General features: G+C 35.1%; 1 protein-coding gene across 3 annotated transcripts in view; it reads right to left on the reverse strand.

Moving 5' to 3' along the window:
* CWC27 (CWC27 spliceosome associated cyclophilin) overlaps nucleotides 1-27,404 on the reverse strand; it is a 182,972-nt gene that overhangs the window by 130,308 nt on the left and 25,260 nt on the right. For all 3 annotated transcript variants that reach the window (XM_081053636.1, XM_081053635.1, XM_081053637.1), the window contains exons 9-11: nucleotides 19,618-19,697; nucleotides 18,639-18,672; nucleotides 15,460-15,608 (exon numbers count right to left, since the gene is read on the reverse strand). In XM_081053636.1, coding sequence (XP_080909762.1) covers nucleotides 15,460-15,608; nucleotides 18,639-18,672; nucleotides 19,618-19,697 — 263 coding nt within the window. The remainder of the gene's footprint in view (nucleotides 1-15,459; nucleotides 15,609-18,638; nucleotides 18,673-19,617; nucleotides 19,698-27,404) is intronic.

Below are 27,404 nucleotides of genomic sequence, written 5' to 3' on the forward strand. Positions count from 1 at the left end.
GGGAATGGGATACAGGAGGTGGAAAAAGCAGGATGCTTATGAAGGACAGAGGTGATTAACTCTCGCTCCACTTAGGCTTGGTTTGTCTCCCTGAATTGTCCCCATGGACTGGGTTCATCTCTTCTGCTTCACTGGTATCATAAATACACACATTCCCTTAAATACTACTCTGGTTGCCATGCATACTTAATAATTATTGTCATTTACCTGACAAATTAATTTTTCATTTTATTTTATGAAATATGCCATCGCTGGAAGGGGGTACCAGAAAGTTAGCTCTTCTATGGTTGTTAAATGAGGGTTGCATTGTGCGTCATCAAAGGCACTTTAAACTTTATCACCATAAGCCATCAATGGCATCATATTTTAAAAGTAGTCTCATACATTATTTCTTTTGACTTGACCACATCCCTATTGAGAAAGGAAGGACAGGTATTAACACATTTTACAGATGAGGAAACAGACTCAGAAATTTTCAGCTATCCTTTAAAGTAAATGATGCTGGTATCAGAATCTAAGTATTCATAGATCACAGGTGTCATTACACTTAAGATTCATTACACAAATAACATTTTTAGCATACTGCTCGAAATAAAATTTGTTTTCATCTTGCCACGAGGTAGATTCATTCCTCTCCCTAAAACTACCACCTCATTTACCATAGGGACTTGGTATTCATTTTCAAACTGTGAAAAGTAAAATAAACATAATTATCTAATGTAGTAATCTCACCAAATCTTTCACTCCTCTCCAAAAATGTAGAAATCCAATATTCACCCAACCTTGAATCTTTCAAATTGATTTACTCTAGTTGAAAAAAAGACGTTGATCTACATTTATCTGTACATTTGAATTATAACACATAAACCAAACCAAGTGAGTAATATTTGCACTTTACTATCCTGGAAGGTCCCTCAAAATCTGGTCCCAACCTATCTTTCCAGCTTTATTTCTAACGATATCCTCTTCTCTAGTCACAACACATTGTTCTTCAAATACACTCTGGACTTTTCTCAGTTTCCTATACTGGAAATTCCCTTCCCACCCATTCCCTTCTCCACCCATTTCCACTTATTCAAACTCTACCTCTTCTTCAAGGCCTAGTACTAATGCTATCTACTTTGCATACATGCAGACTTCCTGATCCCTGAAGTCAAAATTAATCTCTCTCTCATCCATGAAACTACTGTACTTTTTCTGAACCTATTTTATATAGAGTTCTTTGTGTACAGATGGCTATCTATTTGGCTCAGCTGAGAACTTTACTTGTAGGCAAAGGTAGTATCTTTCTTTATCTCTATATCTACCACATGCATATTGTAGACGTTTGAAAAAAGTGTTTGCTGAATGCAAATTACCTAGCAAAGGGAATACTGTCTTTATTCAGATTTTCATCATATCTCACCAGGACTTGGACCATTAAAGCAGCCTCCTCATCAGTCTCAACATCTAGTCTTGCTCCAACCAGTTTATTGTCCATATTACCACCACAGTGATCCCTCTAAGACAAAAATCCTAACCATGCCACTTCCCAATTTTACACCTTTATATTTTTTTCCACCATCTAAAGGACAAAGTCCAGTTTCTAAATATATCATGCAAGGCCCAAATTGATCTGGCCCCAGACTACTTCTCCAATACTTTGTACTACAATTCCTACCTATATGTGTCCATGTGTACACAAGTTCCCACAGTTATCAGGATACTAAACTTTCACCTATCCCCTTGCATATACTATCTGCATCCTTGGTCCACCATTCTAATATCTCATTCTTCATAATTTATCTCAGAGGAGATATAAAATGGCAGTTAAGTCAAACATATCTATACTTAAATCCTCGATTGTCCATTACATGGAGAGTAATCCTGAGTAAGTTAAAGTCTGCAAATGCAATTGAAGGAAGACTGGAAAGCTCTCAAGCTTCACCATTCTTCCCTTACTCTCTTTGCAATACCACTCTGCTCCTATGCTTCGGTAGGGAACTTCAGCATTTTATGTAAAATAAAAAACTAAGAGCCAGCGTTAGAAACTAAGCTCTAGGTTCTCTATAGGTGGAATCAATTAAGTTCCAGATTTAAAAACAAATAAGCTTTATTTAACCTTTGTGTTTTTCTAGTTCCTTATTCACCATACACTAAAATGTGAAGAAACAATACAAATATATTTTTAAGTCTTTTTTTGCTTACAATGTGGTCTATCTCAGCAAGGATGTACATATAAGATATTTTCATGTATTGTTTGCCTCATATTATCTTTGGTGAAATATATGTTCAAATCTTTTGTCCATTTATTAAATTGGGTTGTTTCCTTATTTTTGAATTTTAAACAACAGAGTTCTTTATATATTCTGGATACAAGTCTTTTATCAGATATGTGATTTGCAATAATGCGTTGCAGTCTGTGGCTTGTCTCATCCCCTTTAATCGTTTTTGAGTTAATTATCGTATAAAGCATGAGGTATGTGTCAAGGTTCATTTTTTACATAGAGACTTTCAATTGTTCTAGCACTATTTGTTGAAAAGACTATAATTTCTCAAATTGCCTTTGCACTTTTGTGAAAAATTAGTTGACTATATTTGTGTGGATCTATATCTGGCCTCCGTATTCTGCTCCATTGACCTAGCTCTCTATTTTCTTTTCTCCTCTTTATGATTTAATAAGTATGTAATGCTCTAGATTTTGGAAAAGCTTATACTTAAATAGGCCCTCTAGTCATATCATAGCTCTATATAAGGATGTCTTTCTGTTCTAGGAATCAGAAATGGAACTGTAACAACAAAAAGAGGTTAACTTAAGCAGAACATGACTAATGTAGAGCAGAAAAAGAATGTCGTCTATACTACAGCTAGACAATTGCTCTGCCTAGAAAATGGGAGTTTCTCCACCTCTAAGAGCCCAGATGAGGCGAATCCTTTTGGCATAATCTATTTCCACGTCAGATTTATAGCTTTGTAGGGGTTGTAACATTTACATTTTGTTTTAAGCTGGTGTAGGTGCCAGGTGTTCATTTATCTATACTAAACTTCAGCAGTTACAAAGTTTTAATAAAAAGGACAATTCAAAGATACATACAGTATGAACTTACATTCTTAAACAGTTACTTTAAAAACTTTTTAAAAGAACAGACTGAAATTAATTTTCTTACACAAATATGCCTTTTATATTTTTTTTGTTGGAATAAACATTATTTTCATGAGAGTTTTATGAAAAGTAGTTGAGTCAGTAGGAACTTTATACTTACGTTCCATGAATTAAGGTAATTCAAATACCCTTCAATATTATAGCCATAACACCAACAACCCAAAGCTGTGATGTTACAGTTCAACCATCCTTAGACTGCAATCCCATTCAGGTGCTTCATTTACGTTGCAGCCTATGCTTAAGTATAATCACAGGTGTTATGTCCCTTCCTACTGAAAATTGTTGCTATTCGCTGGCGCAGCTTAGAAACAAGGATAGTTTGACTGGGAGAAAGGATCCTTTCACTTGGTCTCTCAGTGTAGAATAACCATTGTCTTCTGAAAACATATGAATATAGCATTGAAAAAGAGATAGTCTAGCTCCAATTTGCTTTTTAACCTTATTTACCTTTATTCACCTATGCTTCTAAGATGTAGGAAAAAGTTAAGTAAAATGTGCATTTTCAAAATTAATTTGCTACAAAAACTATGTGCAAAGACCTTTATCTACTAAAATGTAAACACACTTTGTTCCAACATTCCTTCCATACTACAAACCATAGGCTAAAAAAATGAAAGCAATAAAACATAATTTTTAAAACTTTACTGGAATACTGATAAATCCTACCTGAGAATATAAAAATGAGCATAAAGCCAAATAATTCAGGCTGGTGTTATCCTGGCCTTCAATTTCTGGGCTACTCTCCAACAGCATCAGGATTAGATAGTCTCATCTTCTGGCTCACAAAATGTACTTTCACAGGTCTTTTTTCCTAGATGACTGGGCAAATGCATACATACTGTACCTAAAACTAGCTGAGTCGTACCAAACAGCAGCGGGACATAACATACAAGAACTATAACACTCCAGTCTTTGTCTGAGGCCTACATGGTATCTCTCTAAACTCTTTGAAGCCAAGCCAAGGGTTTTCTTTTTAACTCCCTTAAACAAAGTCTGTCTTTAAGGTATTTCAAGTTACTGTCAATATTGTGAACAAATAGGCATATCTGGAAATTTTTTTCATTAATTTGTAATGATTAATAAAAGTAAAAAAGTAAATTCTTATCTAAAAGGAAGAAGAAATTGGCAGGAAGTCATTATATAACTTTCAAAGTTAAGAAAACATTCTTTTTCACAGAATCAAGAAAATCAAATACACAGCAAAGGACAAATCTAACTTCCTATCTGTTAAGTACATATATACCTTTGATCTAATGAATTTCTAGAGTAAACTGAAAACACAAATTAAAAAGAAATGATTCAGAACTTAAGCTCATATGCCAATTAGTATCTGCCTTTGACCACAAGTACTTTTCAGTAGCAACAGAAACCTACCCATTATCATACAATAAGTTTGATACTGTTTAAACAAGACAAGTCTTTAAAGAAGCAGCTAAATCAACACCATAAATTTTAGAAAGGAAATCAGACTAAGTTGATATCACAAAATTAGCAATGAACAATACCAGGAAAATGTATTAAGGATCTTTTTAAAAAAGTTCAGTGAGTAGAAGAAGCCACCAATATATTCCAAAGTAATAATGACAATCCCACTTAAGGTTTAACATTCACATAAGTGTATTTAAATAGTAAACAGATTGAAATCAGTATCAATATACACGTATATTTAAAGAACTGATATACATGGCATAGCAGTATCTAAATAAAGACTAAGGAGGGAGATCAAATATTACTACCATATCAAAATTGGCCAAAAGGTAGGAAAGAACTGCAATGAATTCTGTGAGATTCGTCTTCACAGTACGTCATTACTGAATAGTTCATATTGTGTCTACTTTTAAAAGAATGAGCTTAAATAAAGGCAAAGATTCAATAAGACTAACAGAATGAAATCCATTCATTTGGAAGATTAATGTTGATGAAATACTACAGTCATTCTTCAAAAGTTGTAGAACTTGTGAAAAACTGATTTTGGCTACGAGAAGGGCCCCTCTCACTTCGTCTCCCTAAAATAGTGACCATTGTCTCTTCTGCAAATTTCTGAGCCTAGCATCAAAAAAGACAGATAATCGAGATCTAAACTTGCTTTTTAATGTTATTTACCTTTATTCACCTATGCTTCTAACATGTAGAAGTCATAGGAAAAGGTTAAATAATGTATATTATTTAATAGTCACATAATATATTAATAGTCACAGGAAAAGGTTAAATAATGTATATTTTCATCACTAATTAATTGGCTACAAAAATTGGCTACATGCTTCTAACATGTAGAAGTCACAGGAAAAGGTTAAATAATGTATATTATTTAATAGTCACATAATATATTAATAGTCACAGGAAAAGGTTAAATAATGTATATTTTCATCACTAATTAATTGGCTACAAAAACTAGGAGCAAATCACATGCAAGACATACAAATGAGATTTTTGTGTTTGGGGGAGGAGTGGATCCTAGATAGGCATTTGGTAAAAGTCAAACAAATTTTAAAAATTTGTCTCTAGCTCATTTGGATAGTTCTTGTTTCAAATAGTGTGGTCTGAAAACGTCTCTCTGAAGAAATATTTGAACAAGGAATTGAATGAATAGAAAGACTGGTTACTAAGAAAATCACAGAAAAGAAAGTTTCAGGCCAAGGTATCTCAAAGTACAGATGCCTGAAAAAAGAACGTGCTTGGTGTGGCTGTGGAACAATAATGACAAATATGCCTGCTACGAAGTGAGCAACAAGAGTAAAGTGGATAATACCCGGCTGAAGTGTGTAATAAAGTGAAAGGGTGTGAAGACCAGAGCACAGAGGGAAGGGGTTGTCTTTGCTAAAAGAATAGATTCAGATGCAGATAGATAGATCTGGTGGGAGGAAAATGAGGAAGTTCTCTTGCTACTTCTGTTTTCCTAATGAAATCAAGAATAAAGGTGATCAGCCAAAAGTGAGAAGAGGGGTGAAGATGTTGGGCGTTATTAATTAATGTGACTGTCTTCCAGGAACAAGAAATCCAATTAAGAAAGGTATTAGAAATAATCAAACAGCTATTCATTCCCTGTCTGCCCACGTTCCCACCTTAGAGAGCCTATCATACATAGGCACAGCCCTGGAAGAAAGAGCCTTACTGTAGCAGATAGCTTTAGGTTCTGCTACACTTAATAGAAACTCCAAATAATGTGGCTTAAACAACATGAAGGTTATTTTATCTCACACACAAAAAGTCCAGAGGTAGGCAATGCAACATGGAATAGTGGTGCCAAAAAGTCCTCAAGGACCCAGGCTCCTTCAGCCTCGTTGTTCTGCATGTGGCCTGGCAGGAAAAAAGGATGGAGGAGAGCTAGCCTCTTCCTTCTTTCCATTAACAAATACTGCCTGAAAGTCTGACACACTCATTAGCCAGAATTTGGTCACAAGGCCATACTTGCTACAAAGGAGACTGGTTAATATCTTTTAGCTAGGCAGTCATGCTTCCAGTAAAAAAACGGGGGTTCAAACTACTAAGTAAGAAGGGAAGGATAGATGACGGAAGGACTCGCCATCTCTGTCACACTCATATACCTCATGGCTTTCCAGCCCCCCTCCACTATCGTCATCCTCTCCAATAACATAACGAAATGGATACTGAAGCCAAGCCAAGACAATAAGATTCTCTCTCCTGAGAATGTGTACTTGGGACACAGAAATCAAGTCAATTTACTTCTGAAGAGCTGAATTTCAATAGGGAGCAGACTAGAGTTCTCTAGAGAAAACACAAGATTGTAAAAGATAATGGAACAAATGAACAGAGAATAGGCAGAAAGTCTGAGGCTGCAGAGCGAGGGAGAAAAATATAAGTTTCTGATAACATTCTTTCCTGTGAGGCCTGTATGCAAGTCTTCCATCTAGATTCTATGCAATTCCTCTATGCTGTTATACAGAATTCCCTTTACTTGAGCTAATGTGAGTGGGTTTCTATTCCCTATAACCAAAGGATCCTTAAACTGTCTAACAAGAAAGTTGTAATTTAATATTCTATGCATATAAAGTGTTTTGCATCTTCTGTGAAACTTGTGGAAGGCATGCACTGTGTTCTCGTGTAAAGATAATTCTATCTGATAAGATAGAATTTTCTTTAGAATTTTGTACTTTTTAAAAGTGACATAATTAGGAATTGATACCCTTCTTTTTAAAATTCAGATAATATGACCAGGTAATCTTTATTGTATCTCTTTTTGTCCTGTTTGCTAGGAAGACAATTAAAATTTACTACAGTCACAGATGTCCACAGCAATTCTTGGTTAAAGCACAGAGACTGTAGTAGATTGCATTATTGCTTCTAACCATTTACTGCTCCTCCCTGTGAAAGATTTATACTGCTTGGCCATATCACTTGCTCTGGCCAACGAAATGATGAAGTGATGTATTCCACCTCTAAGCAAAAGCTTTAAGAGCCAGCATCTGATTCCATCATGACTCTTTCACCTCTGCCATGCCTCTCAGAATGAGGCTGTTTTCTTCATCCTGGGCCTTTGAATAAAGATGTTCCAGAGCGGATTCACAGATCCCACCAGGAAGTAATGAGAGCCAAGAAAACAAACATTAGCTGAGATTTGGGGACTGTTTGTTCACATAGCATAACCTTGCCTAGGATGACTAATAAAGGAAGCAATTGAATAAGAAACAATTCAGGATGTATGTTGATGTGTAGGGACATCGAGGTATATCAGAAAGGACTAACAGGATGAAAATGTCTGAGGTCAGCATTAAGACATCCAGCGTTCCTATCTCAATGCTTATCACCACTTCGCCAGTCATCCAAACTGGAAACCTCCGGGTTCCCTGGAATATATCCTTTTCCTTCACAGCTCCTACATCCAGTCTTTTACCCCCTTACTATTTCTCAAACCCGTCTCGGCAGATAGTACCTTTGTTAGCTAGTCCCTTATTTATTGCCTCTCCCTTGGGGCTAATGTAATAATCTATTAATTTGTCTTTCTGTTTCTGTCTCCTTCCTCTAATTGATCCCTGTCACTAATATAGAGTAATATCTCTAAAATGATGTCACACCTTTGCTGGAAACATTCCTTGTGAGAGGAACACTTTAGCTGGACACATACGACTTGGCTCTGGCCAACCCCTCTCTATGCTCCGTACAGATGTCAGACCATTGCAAGTTCAAGCTTTGCCACTTTCTAACCACAAGTCACTTAACCTCTTTAAGTCTAGTTTTTTTATACCTGTGAAATGATAAAAATAATATAAATTAAGATTTGTTGTGCAAGTTAAACTAGACAAATAAACTGATTTGCCAAAGTGCTTAGTCACACTGTAGAAGAACAATAAATATTTGCAGAACAACAGAACAACTCTCTGGCTACAGAGCAGCTACGAACACTTCACAGCCCTTATGTGCTTATACAAGTGTCTCCCTTTACACGAAGGGAGACACTCAGCAACTTGAGAAGAGACGGAGATTTACTAATCTGAGCATCCTGGAACCTCCTTTGTGCCAGGAAGTACAAAGGAGGAACTCAAAATGTGCAAAAGTGAAGTAATATCTGAAAAGTAGTAAAATCCCTGAACAGTTAGAGAGGAAGGGGGCAGAAAAAAAGTCTAGGAATAAAACAAAATAAAATCACTAACTAATTTTCTGTCATATCTTTGTGTATTTCGTGTGCTTTTAACATCATGCTAAACAAAGAAATTTGCATCTTGGGTAGACCTTCTCTTCTTTATTTTACCCAAACTATACTTGCTAATTTAATTTACAGGTGAATTCATTAGGAAGCCAGGGAAGGTAGGAAAACAGTGAACATTTCAAAACTTTTCAACGTGACTATCTATATTCCAGGATTGAGAACACTTCCTCAGATGCTGAATAACTTAAAGAACGTTTTTCTGCACATAACGTCAATACTACATTTGAAATGGACAATTCCATTGCTTGTAAACAACTGGTACTGCAAGATCAACAGAATGTAACTCTTTTTTTAAAAAAAATAGAATGTAACTCTTAAGGATAATACAAATCAATACATTCTAAAGAGATGCAAATACCTCTTCCCTATTTTGACAGGAGAATCTCCTCCACATGTGTATTTCACTGCCTCCTGTCTGCTATACAAAAATCTAATTGTAAAAGCAGTAGGGTTGTCATATTTCTGAAGTACATAATTGAAATTCAAGGATTTTTTTGTTTTATTTTGAAGGTGATTCCTTGGATATGGATTAAGGTTCTCAATGAACTAACAGGATATTTTTTAAGTGGTATTTTATTTCAAACAGCCCAAGAAACAGTTTTGTCCAGAATATCCAAAATTCTTGCTATAAAGATTCAATCAGAAGAAAAATGGAAGCTAGCCAGAAATGCCAAATGATGGTATGGTTTATATTAGAATTGTTATTATTCCAAAATTTTACACATAACAGGTAAAGGCAATAAACAAACCATCTAGTCTACAGCGGGAGAGGATGTGACATTACTTTAAGGGTTGGACTTAATGCTAAAATGTTATTTCTTTTTAAAAATGGTTTACCTTACTAGCTTTAGGGTGAAACTTATGAAACTGATATTTGACTGTTCTTGACCTACAAAAATAGCAATTTTATATTTAGCCCTTTTTAACCTGGTATTTTGAACTTTTCCGGAAATCTATATTGCCTACTTAACTTCCATAATTCTTTGCATGCACTTTTATACGGGCATTTGCCATATTGAATTGTAATTAATTGTTTATAATTCTTACACTATTTATGAAAGTTCACAGACAGAAACCATTTCTCCTTTATTTCCACGTTCTTGCAGCCTGGCACTGTCTGCAGGTAGCAGTTCCTGCACAATGACTTGTGAAAAGGGTAACATATATTTGAGAATTAGAATGATTGGTTATGAAAGAACATAAAAAATAGAAATCAAGTTCTAGTAAATGTAAGCTTCATTGAAATCCGGATTGTTCCAAAGCTTCGTATCTGCTGTTAAACTCAAATATTTCTTGAAAATAGAGTATCTGCACCACTACTACTCCTTACCCAAGAAACAATAACCGCAAATTTTCTTTATTCAGAGATTAATTACGTAGTACACAGATCTTACGTTGCTTTTTCTGTCTTTTACTGTTTGCTTCAATACATCTTGAGGCAAAGAAGGTGAAAGAAAGAAGAAATGCCCTAACTGGTGAATTTCATTCCTTGCTTGTAAATGTTTCGATGAGAGGAAGAGGGGACTTCTTAGAGATGATGATTCTAATGGCTTTAATAGGATTGTGAGAAAGTCTTTGGATTTGTCTTTGTTATTGTACTTTTTAAAAATTTGTACCATCATTTCAAACTGTGTACTCTCTTTTAAATTTTTGAAATTTAAAGGTACTACCTTTTTGAATGTGCTAAAGCAAACAAAGTTTATATACAAAGACAACTCTGTACTTCATAAGTCTAATCATAAAGTAAGAGAACCAGAATACAAAGTATATTAAGACTCAAAAATTCCCAAAGGCTGAGAAAAAGATTATTAATGTTTTTGAAAAGGCTAGAAATACTGGGGAAAAAATTATTAAAAGTTCCGTAAGAAATCCTAGTCACATATTTCAAACCCACAACAGGGAGATGAGAGAGACTAAAATTAGAAACAGCTCATCCGGGTGTGCACCAAGGCCTCAGGAGGCCTTGGGCCTCGCAACTGTTAGAATTTAAAGTTATAATTTAAAGTTCAATCCCACGCATTAGATCTCCCATGTCAATCAACTGCAATATTCATATCCAAATTCCTGATGCTATCATTATAATAAGAGATTTCACATTCAGCCAACCTAATACACCTGAGGAAAACACAAATTCTAATGAACTTTACCAAATATGACAGTTGTTTTATGGAAAAGGGGTAGAGCCACAGTCAACTAAATATGACAGGTAACAACACAGCTAATCAAAACAGAACCCGTTTGAACACCAAAACTAATACCATCTCATTAACCTTGAAAGATGACTATCAAATCTTTAATGATTGCTATTTGATGGGAAGTGTCAAGATTTTTTACTTATATTTCAATTTGATAAAAATAATTTAGAAGAGCAATTACAATAAAATAACAAATAATACAAATTACACAATAAAAGACTGAATTTCCAGAATGATTATAATCATCACAACAAACCACTGATTTTTTCACTATCTGGTCTACTTGTTACATCTGATTTTACTGTTTGGCCATTTATTATAAATCAATACACAGATGCTAAAAACAAGTAGGGCAGACAACTCAATTTAGTTTACGTGATTAACTTGCAGCAGCTGAGCTCCACCTACAGGCAAAACAAAAAAAAGGCTTATTCTTTACAATAAGCTTTAAAATCGGAATTTCCAAAAGACAAGCTACACCTAACTATCCCCAAACTTTCAATTAAGCTTGAGTGGACATTAGAATTACCTGGGGTATTTTGGGGTTTTATTTTATTTTATTTTCTGTTTTTTTGCATTTTTATTTTGCGATAGCTTTAAAGAAGTTGTGCCCTTCCAAACAGAAGTGATTTCCCTGACATCTATGCAGTAAAGATGAATGCTTAGATGTGGCAATAGTAAGTTTTCTTTTTGTTGGCTTTAGGATGTGATGGCACCAGTGATTTCTGAACAAATATTATTTCCCATACCATTGGTTGAGAAATAAGCCTAAGGGATGAAAAGATTGGTGGTAAGCATGCTGGGTCCTACTGTACATCTTCATCTTCTCAACCTCTGCAATGTGGCTTTTTTGCTCCCAGCCCCTGGGGTACTTTTTAAAACTTCTGTGGTCCCAAACCAAAAATTCTGATTGACTTGATCAGGTGAGGGACCTGTTCTCAGGTAATTAAAATGTACAGTAAAGGCTGAGAGACACGACGTGCTATATACCTGAAATGAATATAAAATGATATTGAATGTCACCTATAATTTAAACAAAATCACAGGGATATAAAGTACAGAATAGGGAATACAGTCAATAATACTGCAAAAACTACGTACGGTGTTGATGGGCTGTAGACTTGCGGGGGCTATCACTTTGTGAGGGGTGTAAGTGTGTAATCGCTGTTTTGTTTTGTACACCTGAAACTAATGAAAAAATAAATCCTGACCAGCACACGCCTTTTAAAAACATTAGGAATACTCAAATATCGTACTTTTTTTCTAAAGTTAGTTTATTTCCACTATACTGACCCTTATCCTTTTTAAAGATTAAAACTAAGTTTAGTTGACATAAATGTCTTATCCCTGTTAGACTGCAAACAAAAATCTGAGGTGACACTAGAATTTTATAAAATCCACTTTGATATTATTCTAAACCTCAGAACAAATCAAGGGAGTGTATGTTTGGTGGGGAGGACAGTTCTTAACTCTGGATGCATATTAGATTACCTGGAGAGTTTTAATGAAGCATTATTGCCCTAAATTAATTAATGTACGTTCTTCGAAGTTACAAAAGTGGTTACTATGAGGAGATGAGGGGGGAAGTAACCAGAATGGGGCAAGAGAGAGACTATTTAGGTAATGGCAATTTTCTGTTTCTTGATCCGTGTGATAGATATATGGGTGTATTTGGTTTGTAAAAAATCAGCAAGCTGTATACTTAGGATATTATGCACATGCACTACAAAATACAGTTCATACAGATATATTCTGTATATAATTATACTTCAATTAAAAGTTAAAAAGTAAAAGGAGGATGTGCCCGGGCTTCAATGCAGACCAAATGATTCAGAATCTGTGAGAGTGAGGCCCAGGCATCAGTATTTTTAAAAAATATTTCCCCAGTGAATCTAATGTGCAGTGGGGAGTGAAAACCATGAATCACAAATGCATTCGTTCATTTTTCCATTCACTCATCGCACATACTTTAATGACCAATACTATATGCATAGTATAATGGACACAGAAGATGTAAAGATAAATAAGATGGTCTCTGAGGAGCTCATGGTAGGCAAAGGATAAAAACTAGTAGTCAAGCGGATAGGGTTAGAGACGTTGGGCTGGATAAGAGTAAGATTGAGACATTTAGAAAAGGAAGGAGGCAAAGGACGGATATCCTAAGGAAGCCAGGATGAGTATAATGAGAAAAGAAAAGAGAGTAGGTAAGAAGAGCTTTGGATTTTTTTCTCCTGAACCCCTAAACACTAAAGACATTGCTGAGAACACATATTGGGGAAAAATTCTGCCCTATGTAAACGTGTTGCAAATGACATTGTTAAATACCATTTCCCAGCTTAAATATTAAGTACTCAACACACCTGCTTGTCGGTCTAACATCCCAAGTGATAAACAGCTTTAACAGATTCCAGATGTTTCTTTACCAATAAAAGCAATATCAAAAATGTTCAGTAAAATTAGACTTTGAATGGCTCCTTGCCTAAAGGGCTGGTAAGTTACTCTAGTCCCTAATCCGTACTGCTCAAATAAGAAAATGACCAAAGGATAATAGAGTACTTCCAGCATATCCAGATGAAAAGTTTGTATCTAGCAAGGTCATTGATTTTGAAATAGATAATGATTTCACACTGATATCCTCTCCAGCTGGCAGCTATCCATTATAATTCAACTTAGACTGAGCAGCAAATATAATTATTTAATTAATCCTTTTCACCACATTATAATTTTTTAAGACTCTTAGATATTTCCTGGTTTGGTTTGGTTTTTAACATAAAACTAACCTGAGACGTACACTATAGTGAAGCTGGTATAACTGACCAAAAGCACTAATGATTTCCAGAATTTTTTATACTTAAAACAAGCAGTCATGAGACAATCATGGAAATTTCTAAACAAGGGTGAAAAACTGTATTTTCCATTAGAAATTCTGTACTTTCTCTGACCTCATTTTTCTTTGATTTCTCTCTGTAGGTAGGAGAAATAGGATGAAGGAGGGAGACGTGAAAATATTGAAAATTCTGGAAAGCGATAGAAATAGATGTTTGAAATGGATGTTTGGTATTCTCACCATTTATTAAGGCAAATTCTTCCACATTAGCTTACTTTCATTCTGACAGAAAATTCGGCTTTGCTAAATTGTAAGTTCTATTAGTTACAGGTTACATAAGTATTTGAAATTGTATTAAGGGTAACAAGATAGAGTTGAGGACTTAAGGAAACATTTAAACATAACAAATATTTGGTTCATTTATTAAAATTCAAAATGTATTTTTGTCACATTATAAATGTAATCTTTAAAAATGCATAGTTCTTAAAAATTAGAAAACACGTGTCTTGAATGATAAGAGAAAAAAATAACCTTGATTATATTCATGATTTGACTAAAAGTTACAGAGCTGATGAGAGGCTCATCAGCTCCATCTATGTATAAGCATATACATGATCACTAAAAATCTTGTCTGTAGTACCCCAAAGTTAATTTACTATATTAAATTATGCAATAGTAATTACTTGAGTGTCAGATGAATGGTGCTGCGGGAAAAAAAGGTATTTACGGTAACTTCTAAGTACCATTTCTGAATGTAAAAGGTTATACCTTCAGTGGAAATTTCTGGGAATTACTTTCTGATTACATAAAGGGAAAAAATTGAGTGAGCTAAGCAATGACCACATGAAAATATTTTTTATTTTTAAGTTTTTCTATATGAGGTTGAGAAACATAACAACAAAAAAAAAGAATGTTTATATGTAGTTCCATCTATCTTATCCCCAAATGTAGGCCATCCAAAGAAAACAAATACTGTTACTTTTTAAAGCAATATTATTTAAAATGTATACCACAAAGTTGTAAAAAATCACAAAGGAGAGTTTTTCAATTAAGTTGAATTTCAAAAGAATAAAATATTGAATCATAAAATTTAACATTCTTTATCATCAGACAATTGCTGACATTTCTTTTATAATATGACACCATTGAGATTAGGAAGGGTATATAGTATAAATCAGACTTGAAAAGGTATTTGAAAATGTTTTCAGGCCCACATACTTCCTCAACAAGTTCTGACAAATTTTACTCACCTAACTCTGAAGCTATCTATTTTGTTCTATACAATTACTCTACTGCTCTCCTTGATATTAAACAAACACAGCTTTCCACATCGAGCTAATATATTGCTTGCCCCATCTATAAAAATCTACAGAAGCTTGTAAAGAAGAGATCAGAGAGAAATGAAGTAGAATTAGACTCATTGGACCACTAATGTATGTAATTACTTTAAAACTGGTCTATTTTCTTTTAGGCCTCCAAATGGGCTTAATTTAGGACAAATGGTATATACATTAAACGTTATGAAAACAGTATTTTAAAAAATAAGTTTCACAGAGGACTCAATCTTAATTTTGAATAAAGTATAAAAAGACAAATACTCTGATATGTAGAAGCACAATAATTGACTCACCTTCGGCTAGCTGATTTCTTCTCCACATCTCCCTCTCCAGCTGATTTAACACTTGCACTTGGTTCCTTTTTTAACTTTTTCGCAATTCTTTCTTTCATCAGGTTCTTCTCATCACCATCATCACGCTCTGCACTTTCAAATTCTCCATCCTGTAGAAATTGAAATGGAGGATTTGCGGGCGTTCCATTTCCCCTTCCAGTTCCAAAGATCCATTAGACTCCCTTCATTGAATTTTGGGCCAGGTTTGTTTTTATTTTGTTTTATTTTATTTTGAATTAGTAAGGGCCTGAAGGATCTGGTATAGGTGGGAATACCACTGGGGTCTGCTCCAGGCAAAGCATGTAAGTATGGGATGCCCCACTAAGGGTTGTTTGTTCATTTCACACCCAGCCCCTGTCTGCAGCACAGAAGGGGCTCCCTCTGTGTCACCCTGGATATTGTGTATACTTATATTCCCATTCTTTCTCAGTGGGAAATATGGTTTCCGGAAGCAGTTGGCCAGCACACTGACCTCAACCTGGGATTAATACAAGTAGAAGAGGTGGAGGTGGAACAGCTGTGATTTCTTCCTACAACCTAAATCATAGCAATTACTCCTCTCCTCAAAACCCTTCAGTGGATCCCGAACTCACTCAAGAGTATCTGTATCTCCCTGATAATATCTCCTACAACTCCAGGCTAGCCACACTAGCCAACTTTGGAGTTGCTGCTCTCTTCTGCCTGAAACACTCATTTCATATATCTGCATTCCCCGCTCTTCCATCTCCTTCAGATTTCTGCTCAAATGTTACCCTCAGTGATACTTATCTTGGTCACCTTCTTAAAATGGCAAGACCAACCACCCCACCCACATCCAGTACTCTATTCCTCTTTCCTGTCCCCCCCATCAAAGCATTTATCACCCATCTGATATAATATATATTTCAATTTTTATGTGTTTACTGTCTCTCCCATAATTAGAGGATGCACTCCATTAGGGTTAACATTCTGGACTGTTTTGCTCGGTGCTATATCTTGAACATCTGGAATAGTTCCCTGCATTAATAGAGAGAGAGGAGTGGAAGAAGAAAGAAGGACGGAAGGAAGAGGGGAAAGGAGGAAGAAAGTACCCCAATTACAGTTTTTTTGTCTTGTGATTCTTTGATCAGGTGAGTAATGGTGAGGCAGGATTCTTAACTTGAGAATGTGGACCCTTAGAGCAGTGGTCCTCAGACTTGATAACATGGATTGTTTGTCAAAAAATATAAAATCCTAGCCCTCATCCCAATCTTTCTGAACCAAGTCTCTAAGGATAGAAATCGTGAATATTTTCAGTGAGATGATTAAGAAATTCTTTAGCCCTAAAAGTTGATAGACACTGATGTTGGTCTTCCAAGCTTAGTCCTCAGGAGAGCTAACAAATCCTCTGCAAATTCCTAAAATTTTGTTTGTGGATATAGTATATTTCCTGGGAAGAAGGTCTGTAGTTTAAGTCATTGCAATGGATCTGGGACACAAAACAAGTTAGAGGCCGTACACTACCCTTAGATGACCTCACCTTCATCAAGACCGTAAGAACGTATCTTTTACATCAGGCGTTGATCCTATCTTCCAGACCCATATTATTGTTACACAGATGTCTCTAAGTACTCCAAATCTCAAAATCTACAAATTTAACCCCAATTACTTTTCATTTTTCTCCCCACCTCAAGCCTACTCTTTTGTATCCTTTTAACAAATCACCTAAGTCAGAAACCTTGCGGTTATCCTAGACTCCTCCTCCTTCCTCACCTCCTAGTATGGACATCAGTCACCTCTTAGACCACTTTCAAGTCTCTCTTTCCCATCTCACAGCTATGGTCTTACATCAAATTCTCCTCTTGCCATAGCTTCCTGATAGGTCTCCTTGATTCCAGTCTGTTTCTTCTCGTTTGTCCTCTATTAACATTGTCAACAGTGATCTTCCTAAAATGCAAAGTTGACCATATGGCACTCTTCTTTTTAACTAATACCCTTTAACTGTTCCTCATTCGTTTTAGGGTGAAATTCGAACACCTCACCATGGCCTATGATGCTGTCTAATATTTGGCTTCAATCGGCCTCACCAACCTCATCTCACTCTCACTCCTGTCGCTACATCTAGTCACACTGGTCTGCTTAGAACACACCAAACGTTTTCGTGTTTCAGAGTCTTGTATACATGTAGTTCCCTCTACCTTCAACACTATTCCTCCTTGCTTTTCACATAAGGCAGGTTCCTTCTCAGACTTTAATGGCAGCTTGTGCTTCCTAAATAAGGGGTAATCTCTCCTTGTTACCATGCTTCAGCATGTGCTAATCTCTGAATTAGAGGAACCCTGCCCTTCACTGTGTTTTTTTCTGATCTTGTTAACTCCTAATTCTCCTATATGACACAACACATTCATCTCTTCCGGGAAGGTTTTCTTGACCAGTTAGAGATATATATATATATATATATATATATATATATATATATATATATATATATATATATATATATATATATATCATATCTTTACTATACATAGTCAGAGAGAACCCTCTCTTTTGACTGTGGTAATAGATGAAGCGGTATTAACGCATAGAAAGTGATGTACTTCTAACTGAATTATACAATGCACAGATAAAATGGGTTTTTACATAAAGTGGCAAATGGATGACTTGAAAAACGTTATCTCTTATATAAAAAGGAAACTCTGCCTTCTGTTTTATCAGTTTTAATAGCCAGTGCAACTAATAAAGATCACTACAGTCGTGAAAGAGTCTTTCGAATTGTCCACTATAATTGATTGATCCAAACATTTCCCATACATCATGTAGGATGCCCACGCACCAACATTTAAACTTTGAACATAATAAAAGAAAATCAATGACATCTAAATTTTGAGTATTCAAGTAATGTTATATCAGAGGGAGAACAAACAGGATAGAAATTCATACATAAGATTCCATTTTGTAGGGAAACACACACACACACACACATACACACGGATGAAAGTATTATAATATCAAAATAAATGATTTATTTTTCAAATCTTTCAAATTTTTTCAAAATTTTAGATGTATAATTATAAAAGCAATGCATATTACCTTTTAAGAAAAACAATTTAATTTTGCACAAAAATTTTGAATTTTCTATAAATTGATCAAACTGTGTTAATACTAAAATTAATACTCACATCATTTGAATCTCCTGCTGCATCACCTATTTCACTATAAAAAATAAAGGAAAATAGCATACTTTAGCTTCAAAATTAAACTAATAAAATTATTCAATAATCCAAAAATTTAGAGTATTTTGCTTGATTAATAGTTCAAAACCTTATTTCAACTGTCATTCTAGAGCAAATGAAAACATTCTAAAAAGGACTCATTTTTATAAACAGAATAAGAGGTATGTTCCATTAACACATAAATGAAATCAATAGAAAGAAAAAAATGCAAACAATAATAAACAATGCTATTTTTATGAACAAAAGGCAACAGAAAACAATTTCTTCCATTGGCTTGATGTATTCTAGCTGAAGAAACCAAATCTTTCAAATCCAAAGATATTAAGAAAAGATTGTTTCGAAATAGAATTTTTAGAAATGAGCTAAGAGCAGTACAATACTATTTTAGTCACCCTTTGAGACGATAATGCAATATATCATGTTCAATTATATCTAACAGAGAGACATCTTCCCTTCTCAAAGAGAAGCAACAAAGATGGTAAGGTGATTTTCTGCTAATTTCTGAAATATGTAAGAAATAATAATACTCAGTGGATTGGTCCAAGCTGTGGCGACTTCTTCATAAAACGCTTCAACTGTGATTTGCTTACCCATGATACCGAGACAAAAACATTTCAGGGAAAATATTAGCAAAGCAAATGTGAATTAAACATTAAACTGTTAAAGCAAACAGTTTCCTAGTATTGAAAATATCCCAAAACTTAAGTTTAACAATTAATTTTAAATTTAATTAGTACAATAGAGACAGATGGCAAGAAAAGTGAGTGACTAGAGGCTCTACTGCCTCCATTATCAAAATGCTGTAGTGCTTTGGCTTGGTGGGAAAAATTGAACTCATGAGAACTGACCGTTTACTCACAAAAGCAGCAAGAAAATGATCTGAACAGACAACAAGGACTTAGGGTCACACTGGCACCATACTAACCTTTCAACCACCGGGACAGAACTGAGATGTGGATCATCCTTAAGCAAGTCATGACTACTTTTGCTTTTTCCTTTCATGCTCTGAAAAGGAACGCGTAATGTAATCAATCATGAGTGGGGGAAAACAGTCTTCCAAAAGGACACGTTTACAATTTACACAAAATCTAGAACAATTATACCATGGTTAGCAAAAGAAATGTGTTCCTGAAAATTCCAGTAGAAACTAAAACTTTATAAATAGGAATCTTACTCTCCCACTGACTGAAATATTATTTTAGAAACAACCTTTCTTTCAAAAAGTGATATCCTTACAAATAAGTTTATTGATTACTATTTCCAAACTCTAAATCCTCATTATGATTTACATACAGCTAACTTAATCAATTTTGACCCATATATAAAAACTTAGAAGATAAATCACAAGAGTAATTTGAAATAAATGCACACTATTATTCTTCAAATATAGTGTTAATACTACACAGAATTACTTTAAAAATGTACCTAAGCAACCAGATGATTGCACCTATGAGGTACTATTTAACAAATAGAAAACATATTATGTGCAAGCCTCTCAAGTATAACAATATTCATCAATGACCAAATATTTATTAAATGCTTTAATTTCAAAGTTTGTGTTCTCAATAAATTCATATTTTAATGGAGAAATAAGACATAGGAACATAAAGAAAATTACAACTATAAAATAACTATTATTCTATTCATGAAGTATATACTTTGTGCCAGGTACTGTACATTATTCCTACCCCTCACTTCCTCTTCTCCTCATATTTACGGATGAAAATAAAGACACAGTAATTTACTAGAGGTCACAACGCAAGTCCGCAAGTCCGTGGTAGAGGATCCAGGATTTAATTCTGGGCCTGTCTTACAACTATATACCAAAAATCCAAATGTATCCATTTTTCTTTTCCTAGAGTTCCCTATGGGCCCCAAACACTGGCCGTGTTTCCGTGTTTCCGTGTTTCGGAGTTACAGACTATCCTACAGACTCCCCCACCACAGGGTGGTAAAACTTCAAATTTATACCTTGTATCTTGAGGGGAGAAGCTGCTCACCATCCCACCCATCAACTAATCAACTAAGGATGAACACTAATGGGTTACAGTTGAGAAAGAAAGGGTAATTTCCATTTAATTTGAAGGACAATTTTATTTTGAAAAATTCATTACAAAATGTGTTAATTGAAATGTTTAAAGGTCAGCTACAGAGAGGTGAAAATACCTCTTTCCCTTAAGCCCCATTTACCACTGTTTTACAATTTTGAGAACAGCTTTCTAAATCTCAGAAGTTTTACTTTGAGGCAGATGTATACCTTTTGAAATATATCTCCATGATGAAAATAATAGAGTTTTAAAATATATTTGGTGTTTGTTTTTCCTCCAAGGTTATTGTTATCTGATGGTATAAATAAGAACCTTAAAATAGGTCATTAATTTTTAATAAATAGGTCACAAAATTAACTTCTGTATTAACATGGAATTCTCCACCTTTTAAAGATTTAATCAATTAAAACATGCTTATAGTCTAATTTCACAAGACAAAACAAAAATCCTTTCCCAAAGAGTTAATCTAAAGATGCTATTTATCTGTAGATTTTTAAAAAGTCATAGAATCTGAATTATACAATTAATCTATATTTCTAAATCCATAGCCTTACATAAACCAAGGAGTGATGAAAAGACCAAATGTCAACTAATTACTTGATAATATGTTTGTCCAACAATGAAAATTGATAAGTAACTTTAAAAAACAGAAGGTGGTGTAGTAGAAAGAAGACAGGACAAGAAGAAAGATGGTACTGGGACCAAATGAATTTCAAAGCCTAATATTCAGTAATTCTAAGGATTTTAGTCCAAAACTTACACCATTTAGGAAAGAAGAATGACCTCATCAGGCCTCAGAACCCTTAGCCTACAAAACGGAAAAAAGAATGATAGCAGCCTTGCTTATTTGAAAAAGAGAATTAAACATGTGTAACAGTGTACAAGTAAACATAAAATGACCTTAGAATAAAAGTTGAATGTATTTTGTTCAGGATTTCGTTCTCTAAAATTTCTTCCTCCTGCCTCTCTAGCCATCAATGTTTATCTTCCTCTACTCTAAAAATATTCCCGTATTAATTCTCCCCATGTTGCTCCCTCCTTGAGTCACAATCATGAATGTCACAGCCAGGGTAGCCTCGGGCCCTCTAGTTCAGCTCCTTAGTTCACAGATCAGAAAATGAGAATGATGCTAATAAATAGCAGGAGGAAGATTAGAATTCACGTCACTAGGTTCTTGGACCGTTCATAAGCTACACCATTTCACTGATTTGTAAAAGTTAGTTTACAACTGTTAGTTTAACATTTAAAAAAAATAAGTTCTTGTTTATTCCCTAAAACAGAATAGCCTGAAGGGAAAAGCAAAAACTTGTCTTATACCAATTTAAAATAAGGTTTAACAATAGGAGGAACCTGTGAATTAATCTGAATGATCATTACCATTTCAATTTTTAATTAACTTTTTAAATTAAATTAGAATAGAAAGAAATATATGATCAAAAGCAATATTTTAGATGTCCCTTCCACTTATATAGTAGACTTTGCATCCTGCAGGCACAAAAAAAACAAATTGTGGAAAAACTGGAGAAATTCAGAGATAGTCCCAAAGAGAGTAAAAATGAATTCAGATATTTCTCTTTAATGCCTATTCTTTCTGAATGACCTATGTTAAAGTTCTTATTTATACCACTAGGTAACAAAAACTTTGGAGGAAAAACAAACACGTAATATATTTTTAAATATATTTTTTTAAAATTACATAAAAGTAGCTGGCTAAAGGGTTGAACAAAAAGCTGCTGAACAAAGTACTAAATATATTTGGTGAATTCAGTATAAGAAACTCCACAGTAAATTCAAAACTGTCTATAAGCAAATCTAAAAATGAACGTCAAAGGGGATGTGGGAAAATTACACTATTATCTAGCAATTCATACCCAAGAACAAAGAGGCAGTGAAACAGTGGGAACTAAACACAGTACAAGAAGAGAGAGAGAGAGAGAGAGAGAGAGAGAGAGAGAGAGAGAGAGAGAGAGAGAGAGAGGGAAGGGACGGAGGGAGGGAGCAACGGAGGAAGGAAGGTGCACAGTGGTACAGAGGAACAACATGGGTCAAGGAGTTGGAAGGTCTGGGTCTCAACCTCTAGCTGTGTGTAATAGTTAATTCTATGCTATGGTGCCCAGTTGTTTGATCAAATGTCAGTCTAGATGTTGCTACAAAGTATTTTTTAAATGTGATGATTGACACTTAAATCAGTAGACTTTGAGTAAAGCAGGTTATCTGACAAAATGTTGGTGGGCCTCATCTAATCAGCTGAAGGAATTAAGAGCAAAGACTAATGTTTTCCGAGAAGAAGCAATTCAACCTAAAGACTGCAACATAGAAACGGTGCCTGAATTTACAGCCTGCAGATTTTGGACTCAAGACTGTAATATCAACTCTTTCCTAAGTCTCCAGCTTGTTGGCCTGCTTACAAATTTTAGACTTCCCAGCCCCCACAAGCATGAGACAATTCCTAAAAATGTATCCACCTATTAATCTCTCTCTACACGCACGCGCGCGCACACACACACACACACACACACACGGTGCCAAAAAATTGTACACATTTTAAGAAAGGAAAAAACTGTATTAAAATAATATTAATATACACCAATAACAAAAGATGAATACATGTGCATACATTTTTTTGGCAACCCCAGTATATATATTTCTGTTTCACTGAAAAACACCAACTATTACATTCTGTGACCTTCAGCACAGAACCAGAAAAACTTAGTAGTTAAAAAAAAAAAAAAAATCTTCCAAGCCACTTAATTTAGTCTCCCATCCCATGCAGGAATCTCCTTGATTATGACTGCTGAGTAGCCAACCAGTGTCTCACATCTAAACGAAGCTTATAACCTCACACACACATGAAAATCACTCCTTTTTAAATGGCTTCCATTATTGGACAATTCTCTAATTGGAGAAAAAAAAATCTATGTGTAATTTTCAACCCTCCAACCAATCCTAGTTCTACCTTCTCAAACTAAAAATGAGCTACAAACAGTTCCTGTTATCAGGTATGCCATATAGTTCAATTTAGATACAAAAAAATTGGTAGGAAGAATAATGGCTCCTAAAGATGGTCACATTCTCAAAACCTGTGAATGTGTTACCTTACACGGAAAAAGTTACTCTGCAGATAAATGAAGGATTCCGAGATGGGGAGCTTATCCTAGATTATTGAGGGGGTGGGGGTCCAATGTAATCACCTGAGTCCTTACACACGTGGAAGAGGAAGGCAGAAGAGTCAGTTTCAGAATGACGAAGCACGAGAACGATTCAGCCAGCTACGGCTGGCTTTGAAGGTGGGGAAGGTTCCACAAGCCAAGGGATAGAAGCAGTCTCTAGAAGCTGGAAAAGGTACGGTCCCAGATTCTCTCGGGAGCCTCCAGAAGGAAGCAGCCCTGCTCGTACCTAGTGATCTGGCCCAGTGAATCCAGTTTTGGACTTCTAACCTCCAGAACTGTCAAATACTAAGTCTGTTTTGCTTCACACCACTAATTTTATGGTAACTGGTTACAGCGGAAATATGAAATTAATACAAATATATTAACATCTTTTTAAAATTAGTTAAATAGAAACAACTAGCAAGCTCAGTAAATTAAAGTTTTATACAATTGAATGGGGTGAAAACATTTGATATATTAGACAGTTTACCACTTTTGACAGCCTCCGTGAAAATGGCCTAGCAGCACCCTCCAGGCCATACCAGTCCTAACTATTCTCCCTACTTTGGGGGAAACTTGAACTGTATAGGAGAAACGAGAACGGGACAAAACATTTTTACTTTATTCGCAAAAATGATATATTTGTCTATCAATATAACTTTTTCTGGGTGAGAAAAAAGTCTTTTTATAACATTGGATTTGAGGTAAAATGTTAACATATCTTTAAGTGAGAGAAATACTGTGTGAATCATTATTGTGAATGTGGCAATAATTTAAACACTATTTTAAAATCCAGTTATTGAGATACTTTTATTATAAACCTACCATTTAACTTGCTTCATGAAAACTGCTTGTCTGGTTGTAAGCTTTCACTTGAAAAACACTTTCTGACATCTGTCTTTAAGTTATACACAAAGACGCAGGAGTAAACTTTACACCAATACAGATACTTGAATGCAACAATTATTTAAGAAAACAATATGAAGGAAGGGATCTTTAAGATAAAAAAGCCTTTCAAATATTTGAAGTCTAGGTTCACATTTTCCCTTTGTTTTTACTTCTCCAAAGTATATCCAGTTCCTCAAGCATTCCCCATATGAGATGGTTTTGGCATCATCCCCAACCTCCTCACAACCCGCCCAGCCTTTGGATGCATCTAGTTTGTCAGTATCCTTCTTAAATGTGTTCAGAACTGAACAAAATGCTGCAAATATGATCCCCCAAAATGCAAAGAATGTTAAATTTCTTATTCCAGAGACCTTACTTTTAATAATTCAACTAGGGCTTACAGGCTAAGTCTTATACCTATTCAGCTGATTTCATTAAACTAAAGTACAGAATTGACATGTACTCCTATTACATTTCAACTTAGTAGTTCAGATAATCAGGCACAGATCAACAACAAAGCACTCTTTGGACAGAAGTATTCAGTCAGCTATAAATCTACCTGACTGTACTATCTCCCAGATCACATTTCCTCATGGTGTCCACAAGAATATCAGGAGAGACCTCTGACAATGTGCTTTCCTGAACTCAAGATACGTTATTATGGCATCCTCCTATCATGTGAGCCTATCGAAAAGGAAATGAACTCAGTCTAGCAAGTCACTTAACCGGAGTCTCAGTTTCCTCATCTATAAAGAAAGGAAGTTGGACTAGATCCCTTTGAGCTATAAAATTCTATTATTCTAAAAGAGATTTTTATCAGGTCGTAGAAAGATACTGAAATAAATAAGGAAGGAAAGCTAACCCACGTGGGAGAGGCACCTTGTCATGAATAAATGAGTGGGGTGAAGCAGTGGGTGTAATCCCACACTGATAATCCATAAACCAGAGGGGACTCTATCTTAGTTCTCCTTTCACATAAACTAAAGCCTCAATACAGACTTTACCAATTATTAACTTGTGATGTTAGACTGGTTCTGGAATAAAGCTTAACAGTGTGAAGTCACTGAAAAAAGAAACTTGATAAGGAAATGAATAATGAAACAATTATTTTCAAGTCCTCTAGAAATATTTCATTTCATGCAACCACTGAAACTGCAAATTGTTCTTAGTCATTGTAAAAGACACTTACTTGACTCTGGCTCTAGTCATTATATACATTTAAAAACAGTAAGGCCAACAATGCATTAAAAAGATTATACATCATGACCAAGTGGGGGTTCATCCCAGGGGCACAAGGATGGTTCAATATACGTGAATCCATCAATGTGATATATCACGTAAAAAAAATAAAGGACAAAAATCATATGATTAAATCAATAGATGCAGAAAAAGCATTTGACAAGAGACAACATCCATTTATGATTAAAATACCTAATAAACTGGGGCTAGAAGGAAAATACATCAAGATAATAAAGGCCATATATGACAAACCCTCAGCTAATATAAAACAAAAGAAAAACAAAACAGTAAGACTAAATTTTAAAAAAATATATATTCGATCAGTCATATTTTTCTAATATTCAGGCTTGCCTTCCCATTTCTTACCAAGGTTCAATTTATCCATGAGGTAAAATGTATTTGAAGGGAGCTCATAGTCTGAAGAACAGTATAAAAGCAAAATAAACTTAACACTTCCATTTCGATTCTCTCTAGAATTTATTTCATGCCCTCTAGAGAAATTTTCTTTACTCTAAGCCATTAGATTTCAGTGATTTTGTTGTTGTTGTTCTATTTTCTCAAGCTAAATTTATCCATGACTCCATTATAGAAACAGGCAAAACAGCTAAAATCTGCAGGCCAAAGATTCTGCACAGTGTGCCAAGACCCACTCGCATGTGGAGAATGGGTTGTTGGTGGGTCATGATGTCCAGGTGGACATCCATGCTCTCCAAAGCTGCTCAAGTGACTGTCCTGGGCCCCATGGGAGTGCTCTGGAGGGGCACTGGGCCCAGCACGCTGAGCTGCCCAGCCCGGAGCGCTGAAATGCTTGCAAGTTTCTCACCCACCCTCTAAACTGCTTGAGCATGAGGGTGGCAGTATCTGCAGGATGGTTATGCTCATATTAGAAATAGTTTGATATTCTTTAGCTCTCTCTGAGAATAAGTAAAAATTATAACATGGAGTGTATTGTTTAAGACATTTAACATTCAGAAACATTTTCAAGATTGCATAATATATCAAAGTAACAATATCCACATCCTAATTCCAGGACTGTAAATGGTACATATTATTTCCATGTTACAAAGAGGAAAATTGAGGCTCAGAGAGACTATATCCAAGGCCACAGAGTATCAGTGGGAAGTGAAGTGTCAATATAAGTCTGTATGGTCCCAAATTCATACTATTTCTACTCCAACACACTGTCACTCAAAGATGCCACAAAGTTTACCATCAAGAAGCTCACAGCCTAGAACTCTACACAATAAGGTCAGAAAGAAAAGGGTATCATGTTTCAATGGTGTACAATGAGGACACAGTCATATGTTTCTTATGCAATAAAACAAAAAGAACGTTTTGGAAAAGAAAATGTAAGTATCCCAAGAAAGGCCAGAGTTAGATCAGAAAAA

Source organism: Rhinolophus hipposideros (assembly GCF_964194185.1).
Source record: "Rhinolophus hipposideros genome assembly, chromosome: 7".
NCBI classification, from domain to species: Eukaryota; Metazoa; Chordata; class Mammalia; order Chiroptera; family Rhinolophidae; genus Rhinolophus; species Rhinolophus hipposideros.